This window comes from Mesoplodon densirostris, chromosome 4 (assembly GCF_025265405.1).
Source record: "Mesoplodon densirostris isolate mMesDen1 chromosome 4, mMesDen1 primary haplotype, whole genome shotgun sequence".
NCBI classification, from domain to species: domain Eukaryota; kingdom Metazoa; phylum Chordata; class Mammalia; order Artiodactyla; family Ziphiidae; genus Mesoplodon; species Mesoplodon densirostris.
In genome coordinates, this window is record NC_082664.1 from 152,813,685 (window position 1) to 152,832,753 (window position 19,069).

Here is a 19,069-nt window from a genome sequence, read left to right on the forward strand (position 1 = left end):
ATTATAATTTTTATGTTGTATATAGTTTACCACAATAAAAAAGTTTTAAGTTAATTAATTTAGAGTGCTTTATAGGTGTGTAAAAAAATGTTGGCTGTTATTAGCTGTTCTGAGATGGGGACAAAGAGGAGGAGCAGATGATAGTTCATCATAAAAGAGCCTCGGGGCCTTTGGACATGTCATGGAGAAGGCACCTGCTTCTCCTGTTTCCTGGTTAGAGTCTAGCCCATCCCCTGCAGTTTCCCAGACTACTAGGTCAGGCAACTTCCCACTTGCCCATGCCCCACGATGACCTGACACTAGGGCCATGGTTTCCAGAGTGGCAGAGCAGAACCCTCAGAAATATTTCCGTTTCTAAACCTATGCTCACATTTACTTGCACACACGTAAAAATCTTTATGCTAAATGCCCTGGCCAGCAGGGCATCTAACACTCAGGGGAATACCTACCAGGCCCATGGGGACTCCTGGGCTATGATGATGTCCTGCCCGGGGTGGGGGAGCTCACATCTGGCAGGGAGCACTGGCCTGTGCACAATTGTTCCCATCCAAGGCGGAATGGAAGATGCTAGGCAGCCAAGGACAGCACAGCCCCCAGGCTGGACCATCCAGGAAAGAGTGCGTCCTGCTGGAGATGCTGCCCCCACGTGGAGCCTGGCACAGAAAGTGGGGCCCATGCTTCACAACATGCTGGATAAAACGTCAAAGTCCAGGAAAGAGGAGGGAAGAAGGGCGGTCTGTAGATCCCTGCAGGGAAAGGGCAGAGTCAGCTGGTTTGATGGGCGTGGGAGCAGGACCACAGAGGTGGGTTTGCACAGAATGCTGAGCGCAACCAGTGATCCTGCAGAGTGCACTCCAGTGGCCACAGGACAGTCACCAGAGCACCCTCTGTCCCTGGCTCTCTCCAGGTCCTGTCTGGCAGGGGGCTCAGGGGACAGACCCTGGAGTCTGAGAGGGCAGGAGTCCACCTCCTCTTCCCCATGATTTAGCTGGGACACTTCTGTCAGGTAGCATTCCCTAACTGGAGGTGGGTGAAAGTGTGTCACAGTGGGAGTGATTCAGACAGAACCCACATTGGGAGTTGATCCCACCTCACCAAAGCCAAGGAAGGTTTCAATAGGGACCATCAGCATCCCATCTCCATGGACCTCAGGGAGGCAGTTTGCTTCAATACAGAACAGTCATCAGCTCCTCAGACGGTTAAGCTCCTGGTACCTGAGGGCGAGGCTTCCTAAACCCTTCCTTGTGACACTTTGGATCTGAGAGACATTCGCTGGTACTTCAGAAGAAAAGGGGGGATTCAGGGTCAAACGAGTTTGGGAAATGCTGGGTTACCTAAAAGCAAAGAGGTTTCTTCATTGTAGGACTTCTCAGAGCCTTTCACATCCTAACATGTGAACCTCTAAGAGGAAAATACAGTATGCAGAGTGGCCCCAGTTAGTTCACGTGGGATCATTTTTTGAGAACATCCAAGCTCTGAGGAGCTCAGTTTAGAAATTTAGAGATTTTATTTTATTTTATTCCTGGGCAGGCTCGATTCTCTAAGAGCAGCATCTCTGAGTTAGGAGCCCCTCAAAGCAGATGACATTCTTCTTCATCCCAGTGACTTAAAAAAAGTTTAATTGGTACCTTGGGAGGAGGGAACTGGGCATGACAGGAAGGAGAAACCTCAGCTAACGAAGTTTCCCAGCCCTAGGGGAAATTTGGGACGCGTTGCTAACAATCTCTTTAGCCAGCGTGTTTGTCATTTGCTTGCTTTCTGAATCAACTGGGAAAGAAATGATGACCTGAAAAAGGTAGAATGATTCAGCCCTGAGAAAGAAGGAAATCCTGCCCCCCACCTTTTCTTTTTTTTGACAACTCAGATGGACCTTGAGGGCATTATGCTAAGTGAAATAAGTCAGACAGAGAAAGACAAATACTGTATTATATCACTTATACGTGGAATCTTTCAAAGTTAAGCTTTTTTAGGCTCTCAGAGAAACAGAGTGATGATTACTAGGGGCTAAGTGGTGGGGAAAGTGGGGAGAAGCTGGTTGAAGGGTACAAAGATTCAGTTTAAGATTAACAAATTTGAGTATCTAATGAACAGCATGGTGATTATAGTAAAATACTGTGTCATACACCTGCATGTTAGGAAGAGAGTAGATCTTAAATGTTCTCAGCACAAGAAAAGAAATTGTGACCGGATGAAGATGGTAGCTAATACTATGGTGGTAATCATTTTGCAGTTTATCAATGTATCAGATCGACACTTGTACACCTAAAACTTACACAATGTTGTGTGTCAATCATATCTCAATAAAGCTGGAAAAAAATGTAATATGAGACCTTGGAACAGAAAAAGAACATTAGATAAAAAACTAAGGAAATCTGAATAAAGCATAATCTTTAGTTAGTAATAATATGTCAATGTCAGCTCATCAACAATATACCATAGTATATATGCTACCATAGTAATGTATATCAATATACACATTTATATCATAGTATATGTTTTTTTTTTTTTTTTTTGCGGTATGCGGGCCTCTCACTGTTGTGGCCTCCCCCGTTGCGGAGCACAGGCTCCGGACGCGCAGGCTCCGGACGCGCAGGCTCAGCGGCCATGGCTCACGGGCCCAGCCGCTCCACGGCATATGGGATCCTCCCAGACCGGGGCACGAACCCGTATCCCCTGCATCGGCAGGCGGACTCTCAACCACTTGCGCCACCAGGGAGGCCCTATATCATAGTATAAATGGACCATAATAGTATGTTAATATTATTAGAAGAGTACAGGGGAGATGGAAACTCTCTATACTGTTTTCTCAATTTTTCTGTAAATCTAAAACTGTTTTTAAAAATAAAGTCCATTAAAAAAATTTTTTTTGAAGTACAATGCTAGAATCTTTCCTACTGTTTCCAGAACTGGCCCTTACCCACTGTAAGCTCTGTGCTCTCACACTGGCCACCTTCCTCCAGAGCAGTCCTGCCTGCTCAGAGACTTCAGGAGATTTTTTTCAAGAGACTACAAATCAAAGACTTGTTCCTAATTAAAATAAGATTCAAGCGACAAGAGTACTCAATTCCCAGAACATTTTGTCTAAAGCTTTACTGAGATTTACAGGATGTTCCTAAATTTTTGTTTTGGTGCTTTTTTTTTTTTTTTTTTTTTGCTTCATTGGTTATTGCAACAAAACTGGGTAAAATCCAAATTTTAGTAGCTGTGAAGAGTCACTCAGAAGAGATGAGGCTGGTAGGAGATTATCTGGAACACCATTATGAGCTCTCCCTTTCCAATGAGACGTGAGGCGTGAGACAAATAACTTATGCTAAAAGGATCACTGGGAGATAAAAGGGGAACCTGGAGCTTCAGGAAGCCGGCTATGCCTTCTCACAGATGGGTCCTGAAAGGTGCCTCAGAACACGGACACCCGGAACAAAGGAGAGCCCTGTGTGTAGAACGTGTCCGTGCTCTGAAACATCTTTCAGGGCCCATCTGTGAGAAGACACAGCTGGCTTCCTGAAGCTCCAGCTTTTCCTTTTATCTCCCAGAGATTCTGTGCTGATGCAGGCCGCTGCTCTAAACAAAGTCAGACAGAGGCAAAATGACTCCTTGTATGGTTCCTGCCCAAACCTCTCCTCAGAAACACAGACATCTCAAAGGAAGACAAGGTCACACTGACTTCCACATAATTGGACCCACATTTTGGGAGACTCGCCATCACTCCAGAGTGAAGATTAAAGAAGTATTAGCCACGGCGTTTTGGAATTTTGAGTAAGTGCCCTCCTCAGTCCCACCAGAGGGCAGAAGATTACATTCAGACGTGTAGCGATTCCAACACTGTCATGCGGTGGGGCTTCTTACACGTGGGTGGTGGGCTTGCAGATGAACCAGATGTCAGGAATTTGGTAAGAAAGAAAACCAGCTAGGAAAAGGCTCACTCCTTGGCACTTCCAGAAGCTCCAGCCTTGACCAGGCCAGCCCGCAGCAGCACAAGGCACATTCCCTCTTTGCTCAGACTGGCCACCCCAGATCCTGACATTCACACCATTGTGAGACTCCTATAAAGCTTTGAGACAGTTGATCATTTCCACCACAAAATCACCGGCTTTCTTTTCACTGTAGAGATTATTCTGGAAACTAAAATGTAGTCAATGTTTGGCAGGGTTTTTCTGCCCATGGGCTTGTGATCCCAGGACACATCATCTGCCAACATTACAACATAACCCACTGAGAAGCCAAAAATAAATAAATAAAAGAGGAGAGAAAAAGAAAAAATGAAAAGAAAGCTCCCATGATCAAACAGGAAGCTGTTGTCCACTTGGGATCCTCCTGTTGGTCCTTCCATGGGAGGCTCTCTGGGCCTGTGTCTTGCACTGCAGAGTGGCCAGAACTCCAGCTTCCTCCAGCCTGGAGCTGCATGGAAAGGAGGAGGGTGATGCAAAAAGACTGCTGCCAATATTCAGCTACTGACCAGCCAGGCATCCTTTGGAGAGTGACCGACACATTTTGGCCAACTTGGTCCTTGAGGTTCACCAGGAAGACCCTCTGCCTGTCAGACAGAGAGAGGGGAGCTTCCCAGGCCTGCAGACCAAATGTTTGAGGATCTTCTTTCCCCCAAGTGGCAAAACTTACCTTGTTCTTCTGGCAGTTGGTGGAGGATTTCCAGAGCAGTGGAGGCAAAGCTTATGATCAAAGGCATTGATGGGCCTATGAGTCGCTGCCTGATCTAGTTATCCATTTATTTATTTATTTATTTATATTATTATTATTATTTTTTGCGGTACGTGGGCCTCTCACTGTTGTGGCCTCTCCCGTTGCAGAGCACAGGCTCTGGACGCACAGGCTCAGCGGCCATGGCTCACAGGCCTAGCCACTCTGCAGCATGTGGGATCTTCCCAGACCAGGGCACGAACCTGTGTCCCCTGCATCAGCAGGCAGACTCTCAACCACTGCACCACCAGGGAAGCCCTATTTATTTATTTATTTATTTGTGGTACACGGGCCTCTCACTGTTGTGGCCTCTCCCGCTGCGGAGCACAGGCTCCGGACGCGCAGGCTCAGCGGCCATGGCTCACAGGCCCAGCCGCTCCGCGGCATGTGGGATCTTCCCGGACCGGGACATGAACCCGTGTCCCCTGCATCGGCAGGTGGACTCTCAACTACTGCGCCACCAGGGAAGCCCTATTTTTATGATTATCCTTGATCACAACACCAAAGATTATCAGTTCTGCTCTAGCCTTCCTCATGTGTAGAGGCATTGTTCGATGAAACGTGAGTTTAATTTACAAAGCAAATGTATTTGTTTAATATATCTACCACTTTAGCTTCTTTATTTCAGAGATTCTGCTGATGGAGTCCCTTACAAGTCAACACCATCTGGTTTTAAACTTTATGTAAAAAATTCAGAAATATGGGAAGTGGATGCTCACCCCTGCAGCCGATCCCAGGAGTAGTATAGTTTGCCACACAGATATAAGTCCTACCTCAAATGAGACTTTGAGAAGGAAGGTATTTGGAACAGGGCCTCCAGGTCAGGATTCACAAACCTTTTGCTTGGCCAGTGCTGGCCCGAGCCCTCAGCACTCCCCAGGGCTCTCCTACCCGCCCTCACGTCCCAGCCTGGTCTTCTCCTTTCCCTCCCTCCCCATCACCTGTCCTAGCCTGGGACCCATGCTTCAGTCCACAGGGCCTGCTGGCCTGCCTGCAGACCTCCTGTATCCCACCTCCAGCTCTTTGTCTAAAGCTCCTCCTTTCAAATCTGCCACCTGGACTTGCACCCAAACTACATACCCAGATGAAGCAACCCCCCCTTCTTTTAACAAGTTCTCTCTCCTTTCATATTTTCCTGTGGCTTGGCAAGTGTGATTAGAAAGAATCCCATGGCCTGCCTCGTATTCCAGTGTGTCAGTGTCGGTACCATCTCCCCCATTAGCCTGTGAACCTTGGGAGTCATGTCTGAGCCATTCCCACATTTCTGCACAGCATAGAAGAGGCTATGTCAGTGGTGAATTGAGTCAAGTGGACAGAAAATAGCAAGGAAGCAAGAGGCCAAGGCGAGTAAGTAAAGTTAAGAGACATATGCGACAAACTGGGGGAAAATATCTGCCACTTTATCATAGTCACAAGCTTGCCATCTTTAATATATATGAACAAGATTTAAACATAGAGGAAAGAGCCCTATAAAAATGATCAGGGGATGTGGAAAGTTCACAGAAACAGAATGCAGGGGCCCTTAAACATGGAAAGATGCCCAGACTTACTCATACTAATATAAATGCACATTAAAACTACACTGAGGGTTTCCCTGGTGGCACAGTGGTTAAGAATCCTCCTGCCAATGCGGGGGACACGGGTTCGAGCCCTGGTCTGGGAAGATCCCACATGCCGCAGAGCAGCTAAGCCTGTGCGCCACAACTACTGAGCCCACGTGCTACAACTACTGAAGTCTTTGCGCCTAGAGCAACAAGAGAAGCCACTGCAATGAGAAGCCCATGCACTGCAATGAAGAGTAGCCCCCACTCGCCACAAAAAGAGAAAGCCCAAGCACAGCAATGAAGACTCCAACGCAGCCAAAAATAAATAAATAAAAATATTTTTTAAAAAACTACATTGACCTACAGATATCTAGTAGAATACTCCACCCAACAGCAAGAGAATACACATTCTTCTCAAGTCACATGGAACATTCACCAGGATAGACTATATGCTAAGCCTATGTAAGTTCAAAAGGATTGAAATCATATAAAGTATGTTCTCAACCACAGTGGAATTAAATTAGAAATCAATGACAGAAAGAAATATGAGAAATTCACAAACATGTGGACCTTAAACTATATACTCCTAAGTAACCAGTGGGCTAAAGATGTCACATGAAAAATTAGAAACTACTTTAAGATGAACAAAAGTGAAAGCACAACATACGAAAACTTACGCAGCTAAAGCAGTGCTCAGGGGGAAACTGATAGCTGTGGACACCTATATTAATAATGAAAGACCTCAAATCAATAACCCAACCTTCAGCTTTGGAAAACTGGGAAAAGAAGAGCAAACTAAACCCGAATCAAGTAGAAGAAAGGAAATAAGAGTAGAGTAGAAAGAAATAAAATACAGAATAGAAAAAACAGTAGAAGAAATCAATGAAACCAAAAGTTGGTTTTTTGAAAAGATCAACAAAATTGATAAATCTGCTAGACTAACCAAGAAAAAAAGAGAGAAGACTCAAGTTAGTAAAATCAAGAATGAAAGACAGGATACCACTACTGCTTTTCCAGAAATAAAAAGGATTTTAAGGGAATACCATGAACAACTACATGCCAACAAATAAAAAACCCAGATGTAATGGACAAATTCCTGAAAAGACACAAATTATTGAAACTGGCTCAAGAAGAAATAGAAAAATCTGAATAGATCTATAAAAAGTAAAGAGATTGAACTATTAATTTTAAAATTTCCCACAAAGAAAACCCCAGGCTCAGATGGTTTCACTTGTAAATTCCACCAAACTTGTAAAGAAGAATTAATACCAATCCTTCACCAGCTCTTACAGAAAATAGAAGAGGGAGGACATTCCCCAAGTCATTCTATGAAGCCAGGATTACCCTGATACAAAAACCAGACAAGAGCATCACAAGAAAAGAAAACTATAGACCAAAACTCTACTGAGACACCATTTCTGAATAAGGTTGGCAAAAAACCCAAAAGTTTAACAGCACATTCTGTAGACAAGTCTGCAGGGAAACAGAACTCTCATAAAATGCTGGTGGAAATGCAAGATGGTACAACCTCCATGGAGGGGAATTTTGCTTTATTAGCAAAATTACATGTGCATTTACCCTTAATCCCAGTAATCTCACGGTTAGGAACTAGAGATGACTGGCAAAATGCAAAAGGAACGTGACAAGGCTTTTTGTTGCTATGTGATTTCTAAAGACCAAAACCTACCTAAATGTCCATCTGGTTGAATCAATTTTCATCCATTCACTCAAGGATCTGGGCTATGCAGCTACAAAAAGAAATGAGATACGGCTAAGCAATCCCCAGGAAAAGTGGAGAAGTGCAAAAAAGCAAGGTGGGAATAAGTGTGTAAAGTCCTCTACCATTTCTGTGAAAAAGATACATGTATCTATATAGACACAGAATTAATATTATATACTAATACTCAAAAGCAGACAGATTAAAACAAAAAAATGTTTTAAAGTTTAATCGTGGGGAGATACTAAAGTTTTCTACAGGGGAGATAGAAATAGTAGCCAGACACTTCCAAATAAATCTTGTTTGCAATTTTGACTTGGGAACTGTTTATATTATATATTTATATATACATAAACTTCATAGTTCTGACTACTGAAAAGACCTAGAAACAATTCAATTCAGAAGCGGATACTGGTTTCTAAATACCACTTCTCACTAAAAGGAACCATGGCTCCTTAGAGGAATAGCCAAGTCCAGGTCTAGGGGAAGAAATGTACAAGATGAGCCCGATAGCAAGGAACTTCTCAGATGCTCCTGGTGTCATGCCAGAAGGATTCAGGAGCCCATGTGAAATTGGGACAATTCACAACAGTAAGGAAACAGTAAAGGAAATTAGTGTTGTGGATTGAAACGCATCAAGTATGTTTCAAGTTCAACGCATGAACTATGAATTCATACTGACGCTCTGGAAAAAGAAACATGTTAGTCACCTTGGGAGGGTGCCAGGGAGCCAACTCTTTACTCTGGAAATGGAAACCTTTTCCCTGCCTTTCCTGTGTGAACGGTGCTAACCGACGTAGTCAGGGGAAGCTTCTCGTAGATGAATTCTACGAGAATAGAATAAACGAGGCTAAGAAACGAGACAGGGATGGTGGAATGACGTCACCATCTTGCAAGTCGTAGTGATGCGCAGGCTGTAGGCCATCGCCATCAAGGTCCGCTGACCTCACAGAAGGGAGAAAAGCGACAGTAGGAAGGACAGACACCACCCGTGAGTCTTGCCAGAAAGTCCTCCCTGGATCGGAACAGGCTTTGAGATCTCACTGTTGGTAGGGAAATGCAGGGGACAGAAGACCAAGAGAAAAACATCAGGGGCTTGTCTCCGAGTCTCCTTGGAGGGAACCCAAACCAAGACCCCCCAGACAGAGTGTGGGCGCTGCCTCCACCCGGGGCGCCCCTGCCGCCTTCTCAGGGGTCCACACTGCAGGGACCCACGGTCACTGTCCCCATTCCCCTCACCAACTGTGACCCTGTGACCGCAGGCGAGCTGCTCACTTCCTCAGAGCCTCGGTGTCCTCATTCTTCACCCAGGAGAAGAAGTACGCCCACCTCTGAGGCTGGGTGACGACTGAGTGGATTAATTCACAGACTGCAGACCTGGTACCACTTAACTACCTGCCCGGTGCTTCTTCCCTGTCGCTGGTCTTGGTGCCGTTGTCATTGGCTCAGACGGCTCCCTGGACACGTAATAATCCTCACACACTAAGAGCCCGTCCACAGCTCTTGGGCATCGTTCCCAAGCACCGGGTCATTGCAGGTGCCATACAAGGAGGAGACCCCCCAAGAATGGGGATGCTGCCCAGGATCCCCTGCCCCCTGCAGCCCTGGCTCAGCGCCTGCCAACAGGAATATAATGTGAGCCACATCAGTGAGCCCCAGAGGTCTTTTCAAATCTTCTATTAGTCACTTTTTAAAAAAGTAAATAGAGGAAGAGTAAGACGCGGAGATCACCTTCCTCCCCATGGATACACCAGAAATACAGCTACACGTGGAACAACTCCTACAGAACACCTACTGAACGCTGGCAGAAGACCCCAGACCTCCCAAAAGGCAAGAAACCCCCCACATACCTGGGTAGGGCAAAGCGGAGAGATCCCCACACAGAGGATCGGTGCCGAGCGGCACTCACCAGCCCGAGAGGCTTGTCTGCTCGCCCGCCGGGGCGCGCAGCGCTGGAAGCTTAGGCTCGGGCTTCGGTCAGAGCGCAGGGAGAGGACTGGGGCTGGCGGCGAGAACTCAGCCTGAAGGGGGCTAATGTGCCACAGCTAGCCGGGAGGGAGTCCGGGAAAACTCTGGAGCTGCCGAAGAGGCAAGAGACTTTTTCTTCCCTCTTGGTTTCCTGGTGCGCGAGGAGAGGGGATTAAGAGCGCTGCTTAAAGGGGCTCCACAGACGGGCGCGAGTCGCGACTGAAAGCGCGGAGCCCAGTGACGGGCGTGGGACGCTGGGGCTGCTGCTGCCGCCGCCAAGAAGCCTGTGTGCGAGCGCAGGTCACTGCCCACACCGCCCTTCTGGGAGCCTGTGCAGCCCGCCACTGCCGGGGTCCCGGGATCCAGGGGCGGCTTCCCTGGGAGAACGCACGGCGCGCCTCGGGCTGGTGCAACGTCACGCCGACCTCTGCCGCTGCAGGCTCGCCCCGCACTCCGTGACCCTCCCTCCCGCCCGGTCTGAGTGAGCCAGAGTCCCCGAAGAGGCTGCTCCTTTAACCCTGTCCTGTCTGAGCGAAGAACAGACGCCCTCCGGCGACCTACACGCAGAGGCGGGGCCAAATCCAAAGCTGAGACCCAGGAGCTGTGAGAACAAAGAAGAGAAAGGGAAACCTCTCCCAGCAGCCTCAGAAGCAGCGGATTAAAGCTCCACAATCAACTTGATGTACCCTGCATCTGTGGAATACATGAATAGACAACACATCATCCCAAATTGAGGAGCCTGGAGTCAGTGCTGTGCCTCTGAGGTGGGAGAGCCAACTTCAGGACACTGGTCCACAAGAGACCTCCCAGCTCCACATAATATCAAACGGCGAAAATCTTCCAGAGATCTCCATCTCAACACCAGCACCCAGCTTCACTCAACGACCAGCAAGCTACAGTGCTGGACACCCTAAGCCAAACAACTAGCAAGACAGGAACACAACGCCACCCATTAGAAGAGAGGTGGCCTAAAATCATAAAAAGTCCGCAGACACCCCAAAACACACCACCAGACGTGGACCTGCCCACCAGAAAGACAAGATCCAGCCTCATCCACCAGAACACAGGCACTAGTCCCCTCCACCAGGAAGCCTACACAACCCACTAAACCAACCTTAGCCACTGGGGACAGACACCAAAAACAACGGGAACTACGAACCTGCAGCCTGCAAAAAGGAGACCCCAAACACAGTAACATAAGCAAAATGAGAAGACAGAAAAACACACAGCAGGAGAAGGAGCAAGATAAAAACCCACCAGATCTAACAAATGAAGAGGTAATAGGCAGTCTACCTGAAAAAGAATTCAGAATAATGATGGTAAAGATGATCCAAGATTCTATTTCCAAGATCCAAAATCTTGGAAATAGAATAGACAAAATGCAAGAAACAGTTAACAAGAACCTAGAAGAACTAAAGATGAATCAAGCATCGATTAAAAACACAATACATGAAATAAAAAATACTCTAGATGGGATCAATAGCAGAATAACTGAGGCAGAAGAACGGATAAGTGAGGTGGAAGATAAAATAGTGGAAATAACTGCTGCAGAGCAAAATAAAGAAAAAAGAATGAAAAGAACAGAGGACAGTCTCAGAGACCTCTGGGACAACATTAAACGCACCAACGTTCGAATTATAGGGGTTCCAGAAGAAGAAGAGAAAAAGAAAGGGACTGAGAAAATATTTGAAGAGATTATAGTTGAAAACTTCCCTAATATGGGAAAGGAAATAGTTAATCAAGTCCAGGAGGCACAGAGAGTCCCATACAGAATAAATCCAAGGAGAAATACGCCAAGACACATATTAATCAAACTGTCAAAAATTAAACACAAAGAAATCATATTAAAAGCAGCAAGGCAAAAACAACAAATAACACACAAGGGAATCCCCATCAGGATAACAGCTGATCTCTCAGCAGAAACTCTACAAGCCAGAAGGGAGTGGCAGGACATAATTAAAGTGATGAAGGAGAAAAACCTGCAACCAAGATTACTCTACCCAGCAAGGATCTCATTCAGATTTGATGGAGAAATTAAAACGTTTACAGACAAGCAAAAGCTGAGAGAGTTCAGCACCACCAAACCAGCTTTACAACAAATGCTAAAGGAACTTCTCTAGGCAAGAAACACAACAGAAGGAAAAGACCTACAATAACGAACCCAAAACAATTAAGAAAATGGGAACAGGAACATACATATCGATAATTACCTTAAATGTAAATGGACTAAATGCTCCCACCAAAAGATACAGATTGGCTGAATGGATACAAAAACAAGACCCATATATATGCTGTCTACAAGAGACCCACTTCAGACCTAGAGACACATACAGACTGAAAGTAAGGGGATGGAAAAAGATATTCCATGCAAATGGAAACCAAAAGAAAGCTGGAGTAGCAATTCTCATATCAGACAAAATAGACATTAAAATAAAGACTACTAGAAGAGACAAAGAAGGACACTACATAATGATAAAGGGATCGATCCAAGAAGAAGATATAACAATTGTAAATATTTATGCACCAAACATAGGAGCACCTCAATACATAAGGCAAATACTAACAGCCATAAAAGGAGAAATCGACAGTAACACAATCATAGTAGGGGACTTTAACACCCCACTTTCACCAATGGACAGATCATCCAAAATGAAAATAAATAAGGAAACACAAGCTTTAAATGATACATTAAACAAGATGGACTTAATTGATATTTATAGGACATTCCATCCAAAAACAACAGAATACACATTTTTCTCAAGTGCTCATGGAACATTCTCCAGGATAGATCATATCTTGGGTCACAAATCAAGCCTTGGTAAATTTAAGAAAATTGAAATTGTATCAAGTATCTTTTCCGACCACAATGCTATGAGACTAGATATCAATTACAGGAAAAGAGCTGTAAAAAATACAAACACATGGAGGCTAAACAATACACTACTTAATAACGAAGTGATCACTGAAGAAATCAAAAAGGAAATTAAAAAATACCTAGAAACAAATGACAATGGAGACACGACGACCCAAAACCTATGGGATGCAGCAAAAGCAGTTCTAAGAGGGAAGTTTATAGCAATACAATCCCACCTTAAGAAACAGGAAACATCTCGAATAAACAACCTAACCTTGCACCTAAAGCAATTAGAGAAAGAAGAACAAAAACATCCCAAAGTTAGCAGAAGGAAAGAAATCATAAAAATCAGATCAGAAATAAATGAAAAAGAAATGAAGGAAACGATAGCAAAGATCAATAAAACTAAAAGCTGTTTCTTTGAGAAGATAAACAAAATTGATAAACCATTAGCCAGACTCATCAAGAAAAAAAGGGAGAAGACTCAAATCAATAGAATTAGAAACGAAAAAGGAGAAGTAACAACTGACACTGCAGAAATACAAAAGATCATGAGAGATTACTACAAGCAACTCTATGCCAATAAAATGGACAACCTGGAAGAAATGGACAAATTCTTAGAAATGCACAACCTGCCAAGACTGAATCAGGAAGAAATAGAAAATATGAACAGACCAATCACAAGCACTGAAATTGAAACTGTGATCAAAAATCTTCCAACAAACAAAAGCCCAGGACCAGATGGCTTCACAGGCGAATTCTATCAAGCATTTAGAGAAGAGCTAACACCTATCCTTCTGAAACTCTTCCAAAATATAGCAGAGGGAGGAACACTCCCAAACTCATTCTACGAGGCCACCATCACCTTGATACCAAAACCAGACAAGGATGTCACAAAGAAAGAAAACTACAGGCCAATATCACTGATGAACATAGATGCAAAAATCCTCAACAAAATACTAGCAAACAGAATCCAACAGCACATTAAAAGGATCATACACCATGATCAAGTGGGGTTTATTCCAGGAATGCAAGGATTCTTCAATATACGCAAATCAATCAACGTGATACACCATATTAACAAATTGAAGGAGAAAAACCATATGATCATCTCAATAGATGCAGAGAAAGCTTTCGACAAAATTCAACACCCATTTATGATAAAAACCCTGCAGAAAGTAGGCATAGAGGGAACTTTCCTCAACAAAATAAAGGCCATATATGACAAACCCACAGCCAGCATCGTCCTCAATGGTGAAAAACTGAAACCATTTCCACTAAGATCAGGAACAAGACAAGGTTGCCCACTCTCACCACTCTTATTCAACCTAGTTTTGGAAGTTTTAGCCACAGCAATCAGAGAAGAAAAGGAAATAAAAGGAATCCAAATTGGAAAAGAAGAAGTAAAGCTGTCACTGTTTGCAGATGACATGATACTATACACAGAGAATCCTAAAGATGCTACCAGAAAACTACTAGAGTTAATCAATGAATTTGGTAAAGTTGCAGGATACAAAATTAATGCACAGAAATCTCTGGCATTCCTATATACTAATGATGAAAAATCTGAAAGTGAAATCAAGGAAACACTCCCATTTACCATTGCAACAAAAAGAATAAAATATCTAGGAATAAACCTACCTAAGGAGACAAAAGACCTGTATGCAGAAAATTATAAGACACTGATGAAAGAAATTAAAGATGATACAAATAGATGGAGAGATGTACCATGTTCTTGGATTGGAAGAATCAACATTGTGAAAATGACTCTACTACCCAAAGCAATCTACAGATTCAATGCAATCCCTATCAAACTACCACTGGCATTTTTCACAGAACTAGAACAAAAAATTTCACAATTTGTATGGAAACACAAAAGACCCCGAATAGCCAAAGCAATCTTGAGAACGAAAAATGGAGCTGGAGGAATCAGGCTCCCTGACTTCAGACTATACTACAAAGCTACAGTAATCAAGACAGTATGGTACTGGCACAAAAACAGAAAGATAGATCAATGGAACAGGATAGAAAGCCCAGAGTTAAACCCACGGACATATGGTCACCTTATCTTTGATAAAGGAGGCAGGAAAGTACAGTGGAGAAAGGACAGTCTCTTCAATAAGCGGTGCTGGGAAAACTGGATAGGGACATGTAAAAGTATGAGATTAGATCACTCCCTAACACCATACACAAAAATAAGCTCAAAATGGATTAAAGACCTAAATGTAAGGCCAGACACTATCAAACTCTTAGAGGAAAACATAGGCAGAACACTCTATGACATAAATCACAGCAAGATCCTTTTTGACCCATCTCCTAGAGAAATGGAAATAAAGACAAAAATAAACACATGGGACCTAATGAAACTTAAAAGCTTTTGCACAGCAAAGGAAACCATAAACAAGACCAAAAGACAACCCTCAGAATGGGAGAAAATATTTGCAAATGAAGCAACTGACAAAGGATTAATCTCCAAAATTTATAAGCAGCTCATGCAGCTCAATAACAAAAAAACAAACAACCCAATCCAAAAATGGGCAGAAGACCTAAATAGACATTTCTCCACAGAAGATATACAGACTGCCAACAAACACATGAAAGGATGCTCAACATCTTTACTCATTAGAGAAATGCAAATCAAAACTACAATGAGATATCATCTCACACCAGTCAGAATGGCCATCATCAAAAAATCTACAAACAATAAATGCTGGAGAGGGTGTGGAAAAAAGGGAACACTCTTGCACTGCTGGTGGGAATGTGAATTGGTACAGCCGCTATGGAGAACGGTATGGAGGTTCCTTAAAAAACTACAAATAGAACTACCATATGACCCAGCAATCCCACTACTGGGCATATACCCTGAGAAAACCATAATTCAAAAAGAGACATGTACCAAAATGTTCATAGCAGCCCTATTTACAATAGCCCGGAGATGGAAACAACCTAAGTGTCCATCATAGGATGAATGGATAAAGAAGATGTGGCACATATATACAATGGAATATTACTCAGCCATAAAAAGAAATGAAATTGAGCTATTTGTAATGAGGTGGATGGACCTAGAGTCTGTCATACAGAGTGAAGTAAGTCAGAAAGAGAAAGACAAATACTGTATGCTAACACATATATATGGAATTTAAGAAAAAAATGTCATGAAGAACCTAGGGGTAAGACAGGAATAAAGACACAGACCTACTAGAGAATGGACTGGAGGATATGGGGAGGGGGAAGGGTAAGCTGTGACAAAGTGAAAGAGCGGCACGGACATATATACACTACCAAACGTAAGGTAGATAGCTAGTGGGAAGCAGCCGCATAGCACAGGGAGATCAGCTTCGTGCTTTGTGACCACCTAGAGGGGTGGGATAGGGAGGATGGGAGGGAGGGAGACGCAAGAGGGAGGGGATATGGAAACATATGTATATGTATAACTGATTAAATTTGTTATAAAGCAAAAAAAAAAAAAGAAAGAAAATAGAGATTCTTTATAACAAAAAAAATAAAAAATAAAAAAATAAAAAAATAAAATAGTAAAAAAAAGTAAATAGAAGCAGGTGAAAAAAAATTAATACATTTTATTCAGAAAAAAATCAGATTGCAAATTTTTTTATAGAGAAAAAAATCATATATATTTTTATTAACATAACCTGTTAGCATATTATATTCCTTTCGTTTTTTTTTTTTTTTTTTTGCCGTACACGGGGCTCTCACTGTTGTGGCCTCTCCTGTTGCGGAGCACAGGCTCCAGACGCGCAGTAACAGTCGTATCCACTGGCTGGAGAGGCACTTACTGGCCAGCTGGGATGGGGCTGTCCTTGGCACTGACCACGTGGCTTCACGCTTTGTAGCCATGGTGGGGCCCCTCCCATGGGGCCTCCCTGGCCACTCCCAGTCTGATTCCTCATGTCCCAGGAATGCCCTGCATCAATAATTCTGCCTTGACCATGCAGTCAGACCTACAGCCACTTACAGCATCCCCTTTGCCCCCGAGGGACTCCTGCTAAAAGCCATGAGTCTGTCAGGCCTGCAGAGCCATCACCAGTTTATAAGGCAAACAACCCTGCTGCTGGGCCAGGGCAGCGGCTGGGCAGGCGGACACTACCAGTCTCACTCCCAGGCTGTGCACCGGCAAAGCACGGCGGAAGTCACACTTCATTCCCCGCAGCCCCCATGCACCCACTCTGCTGGGGCATGTGTGTGTGTATGTGTGTAATGAAAAATATGATCATCCTACATTGTCATTATGCATTTGCATAAAATGCATTATGCATTTTTAACTGTTGTCAACCTTTGGTGGACACAGAACTGAGAGAAGCTGCTAAAAGCAAAGGATGGACCCCGTCCCCAGAAAATGGCCCAGCCCACCTGCCCAATCCTGCATCCACCTCCAGAATTCAGAGGCTCCCCGAACCCCTGGGCATCCCCCAGGTGTGGGTATGAACTCCTGCAGCTTGTGGTGGTCCCAGGCTCAGGCTGCAGCCCCCGGGCTCTATGGGGTGAACACGACAGCCTGGGCCAGTCAGGCTCCTCCCCGCTTCACAGGCTCTCTGGGTAAGCAGCCACTTGACTCACATGAGCCTCAGTCTCCTCATCTGTAAAATGGAAACTGCCCTAACGGCCCTTGGGTCCAACCTGTCTGCATCTCTGTCCCTTCCTGTGATGAGGGAGGCATCCCAGGCCGAGGAGACTTGCAGGTTGGGGGCTGGGGTGGGTGACTCCCCTGCGTGGAGGGTCATGTAAGGGAGAATTTCAGGGTTTGGATTTCTTCTTTCCTGCCAGGCTGAGAAAGCTCACTGATCACTGGCCTAACCATGTGTATCGTTATAGCAAACCCCAAAAGCTCTCCTCAGGGCGGTTTTGGGGTGACTATGGATACAGGTCACTCGCGCTGCTGATGGAGTGGGGACCGTGGGTCTTAGGGGCGCCTAGACAAGGATGACAGTCACATGGGACTCACGCTGCCCTCGCACTGGAGTTCACCTCAACCTCTGGTCCAGCTTCAGATGATCTGAAAAGGATTGGGGATGATTAGTGCCATGTGCCGCCTTCCCCCAGCTCCCCAGGGCTGGGCACCGCCCGCCTGACGAGGGGCTTCTGAAAGAACCATTTTGTCCAATTGTCTCAATTATGCAAATAGTGCTGACATTTCTAGCTGAAGGGCTGGTTGGGGGAGGGTCACTTCAAAGGGAAAGCTCTCGCTCCCCTCCCCTCCCCCCAGATCCCAAGGCTGCTTTTGTGGGATCCCCCATTGAGCAGCCTGGCACGGGTTTGGCCATGGTTTCCTTTCCAGGCCTGGGGGCAAGTCACGAGATCGTAGCCTCATGGGGATCATGAGGGCTCAGCATAGGGGCTCACATGCTCTTCCTGTGGATGTTCCCTCTTAAAGGGTGGGCCCTCCTCAGCCATCCTCCTGCCTGGCCAGAGGAGGAGGCCGGAGGAGGCCGGCTGCACCCTCTCCACCCCGCTGCTGTGGCAGGTAAGCTCCGATGTGGGTAAGCTCAGGCTTGCTTGACAAGTCCATGTGGGAATGGCCAGTGAATCCGTGCTCCATGAGGGGACAGGCCCCTTGTAGCTGACCATCACCAGGCTTCAGCATCTAAATGCAGGTGCCGGGGGTCTGCTGAGAAGCCCCCAGCTCCAGGGCTCAGCCTCCTGGCCTCTCAGTCCCTAGCACCTCCACTCTTGCTTCCCGGAGAATGTGAGTCTTCCCAAGAGCGCTGAAGTTCCTGGCGTTTATCAGCCGATATTTTAACTGTTAGTTAAAACCTCAGGGGAAAGACTGATTCAGCTGTGAAGAGAGGTGGAGATTCCTTCTCACTGCCAGGGGCAGTGGGAGCTGGTTTGTGGAAGGCAGTTCAGCAGTAGGTGCCCAAGTCCAACCGTTTCATGTCTGGGGATCCATCCTAAGGAAATAATCCTAAAGGAGTAATGTAAACATAAGCCAACATTCTAGAGTGTTGTTCACTACAGTCAGACATAGGAAACAATCCAAATGCCCCAAATAGAGGATTGGGCACATAAATCATGGTCTATCCACAGGATGAAATGTAATGTAGTCACTTTTTAAATGACAGAGAGGAATGCATAATGACAATGTAGGATGATCATATTTTTCATTACACACATACACACACACATACACACAGACACGTCTAATCTATTTATAGGAAAAAGCCGAGGAATACATTGAAATGTTAGCCATTATTTTAGATGAAGGCTGTATGCATGGTGTTTATTTATTCCTTTGTACATTTCTTTTTCTTTTACTTTAACAATATTCTATAACAA

At 44.9% G+C, this 19,069-nt stretch overlaps 1 protein-coding gene across 1 annotated transcript in view; it reads left to right on the plus strand.

The window, feature by feature from the left end:
- The window catches only part of TRPM1 (transient receptor potential cation channel subfamily M member 1), a 140,755-nt gene that overhangs the window by 25,675 nt on the left and 96,011 nt on the right, over positions 1 to 19,069 (plus strand). The window contains exon 6 of the mRNA XM_060096130.1: positions 18,168 to 18,257. Coding sequence (XP_059952113.1) covers positions 18,168 to 18,257 — 90 coding nt within the window. The remainder of the gene's footprint in view (positions 1 to 18,167; positions 18,258 to 19,069) is intronic.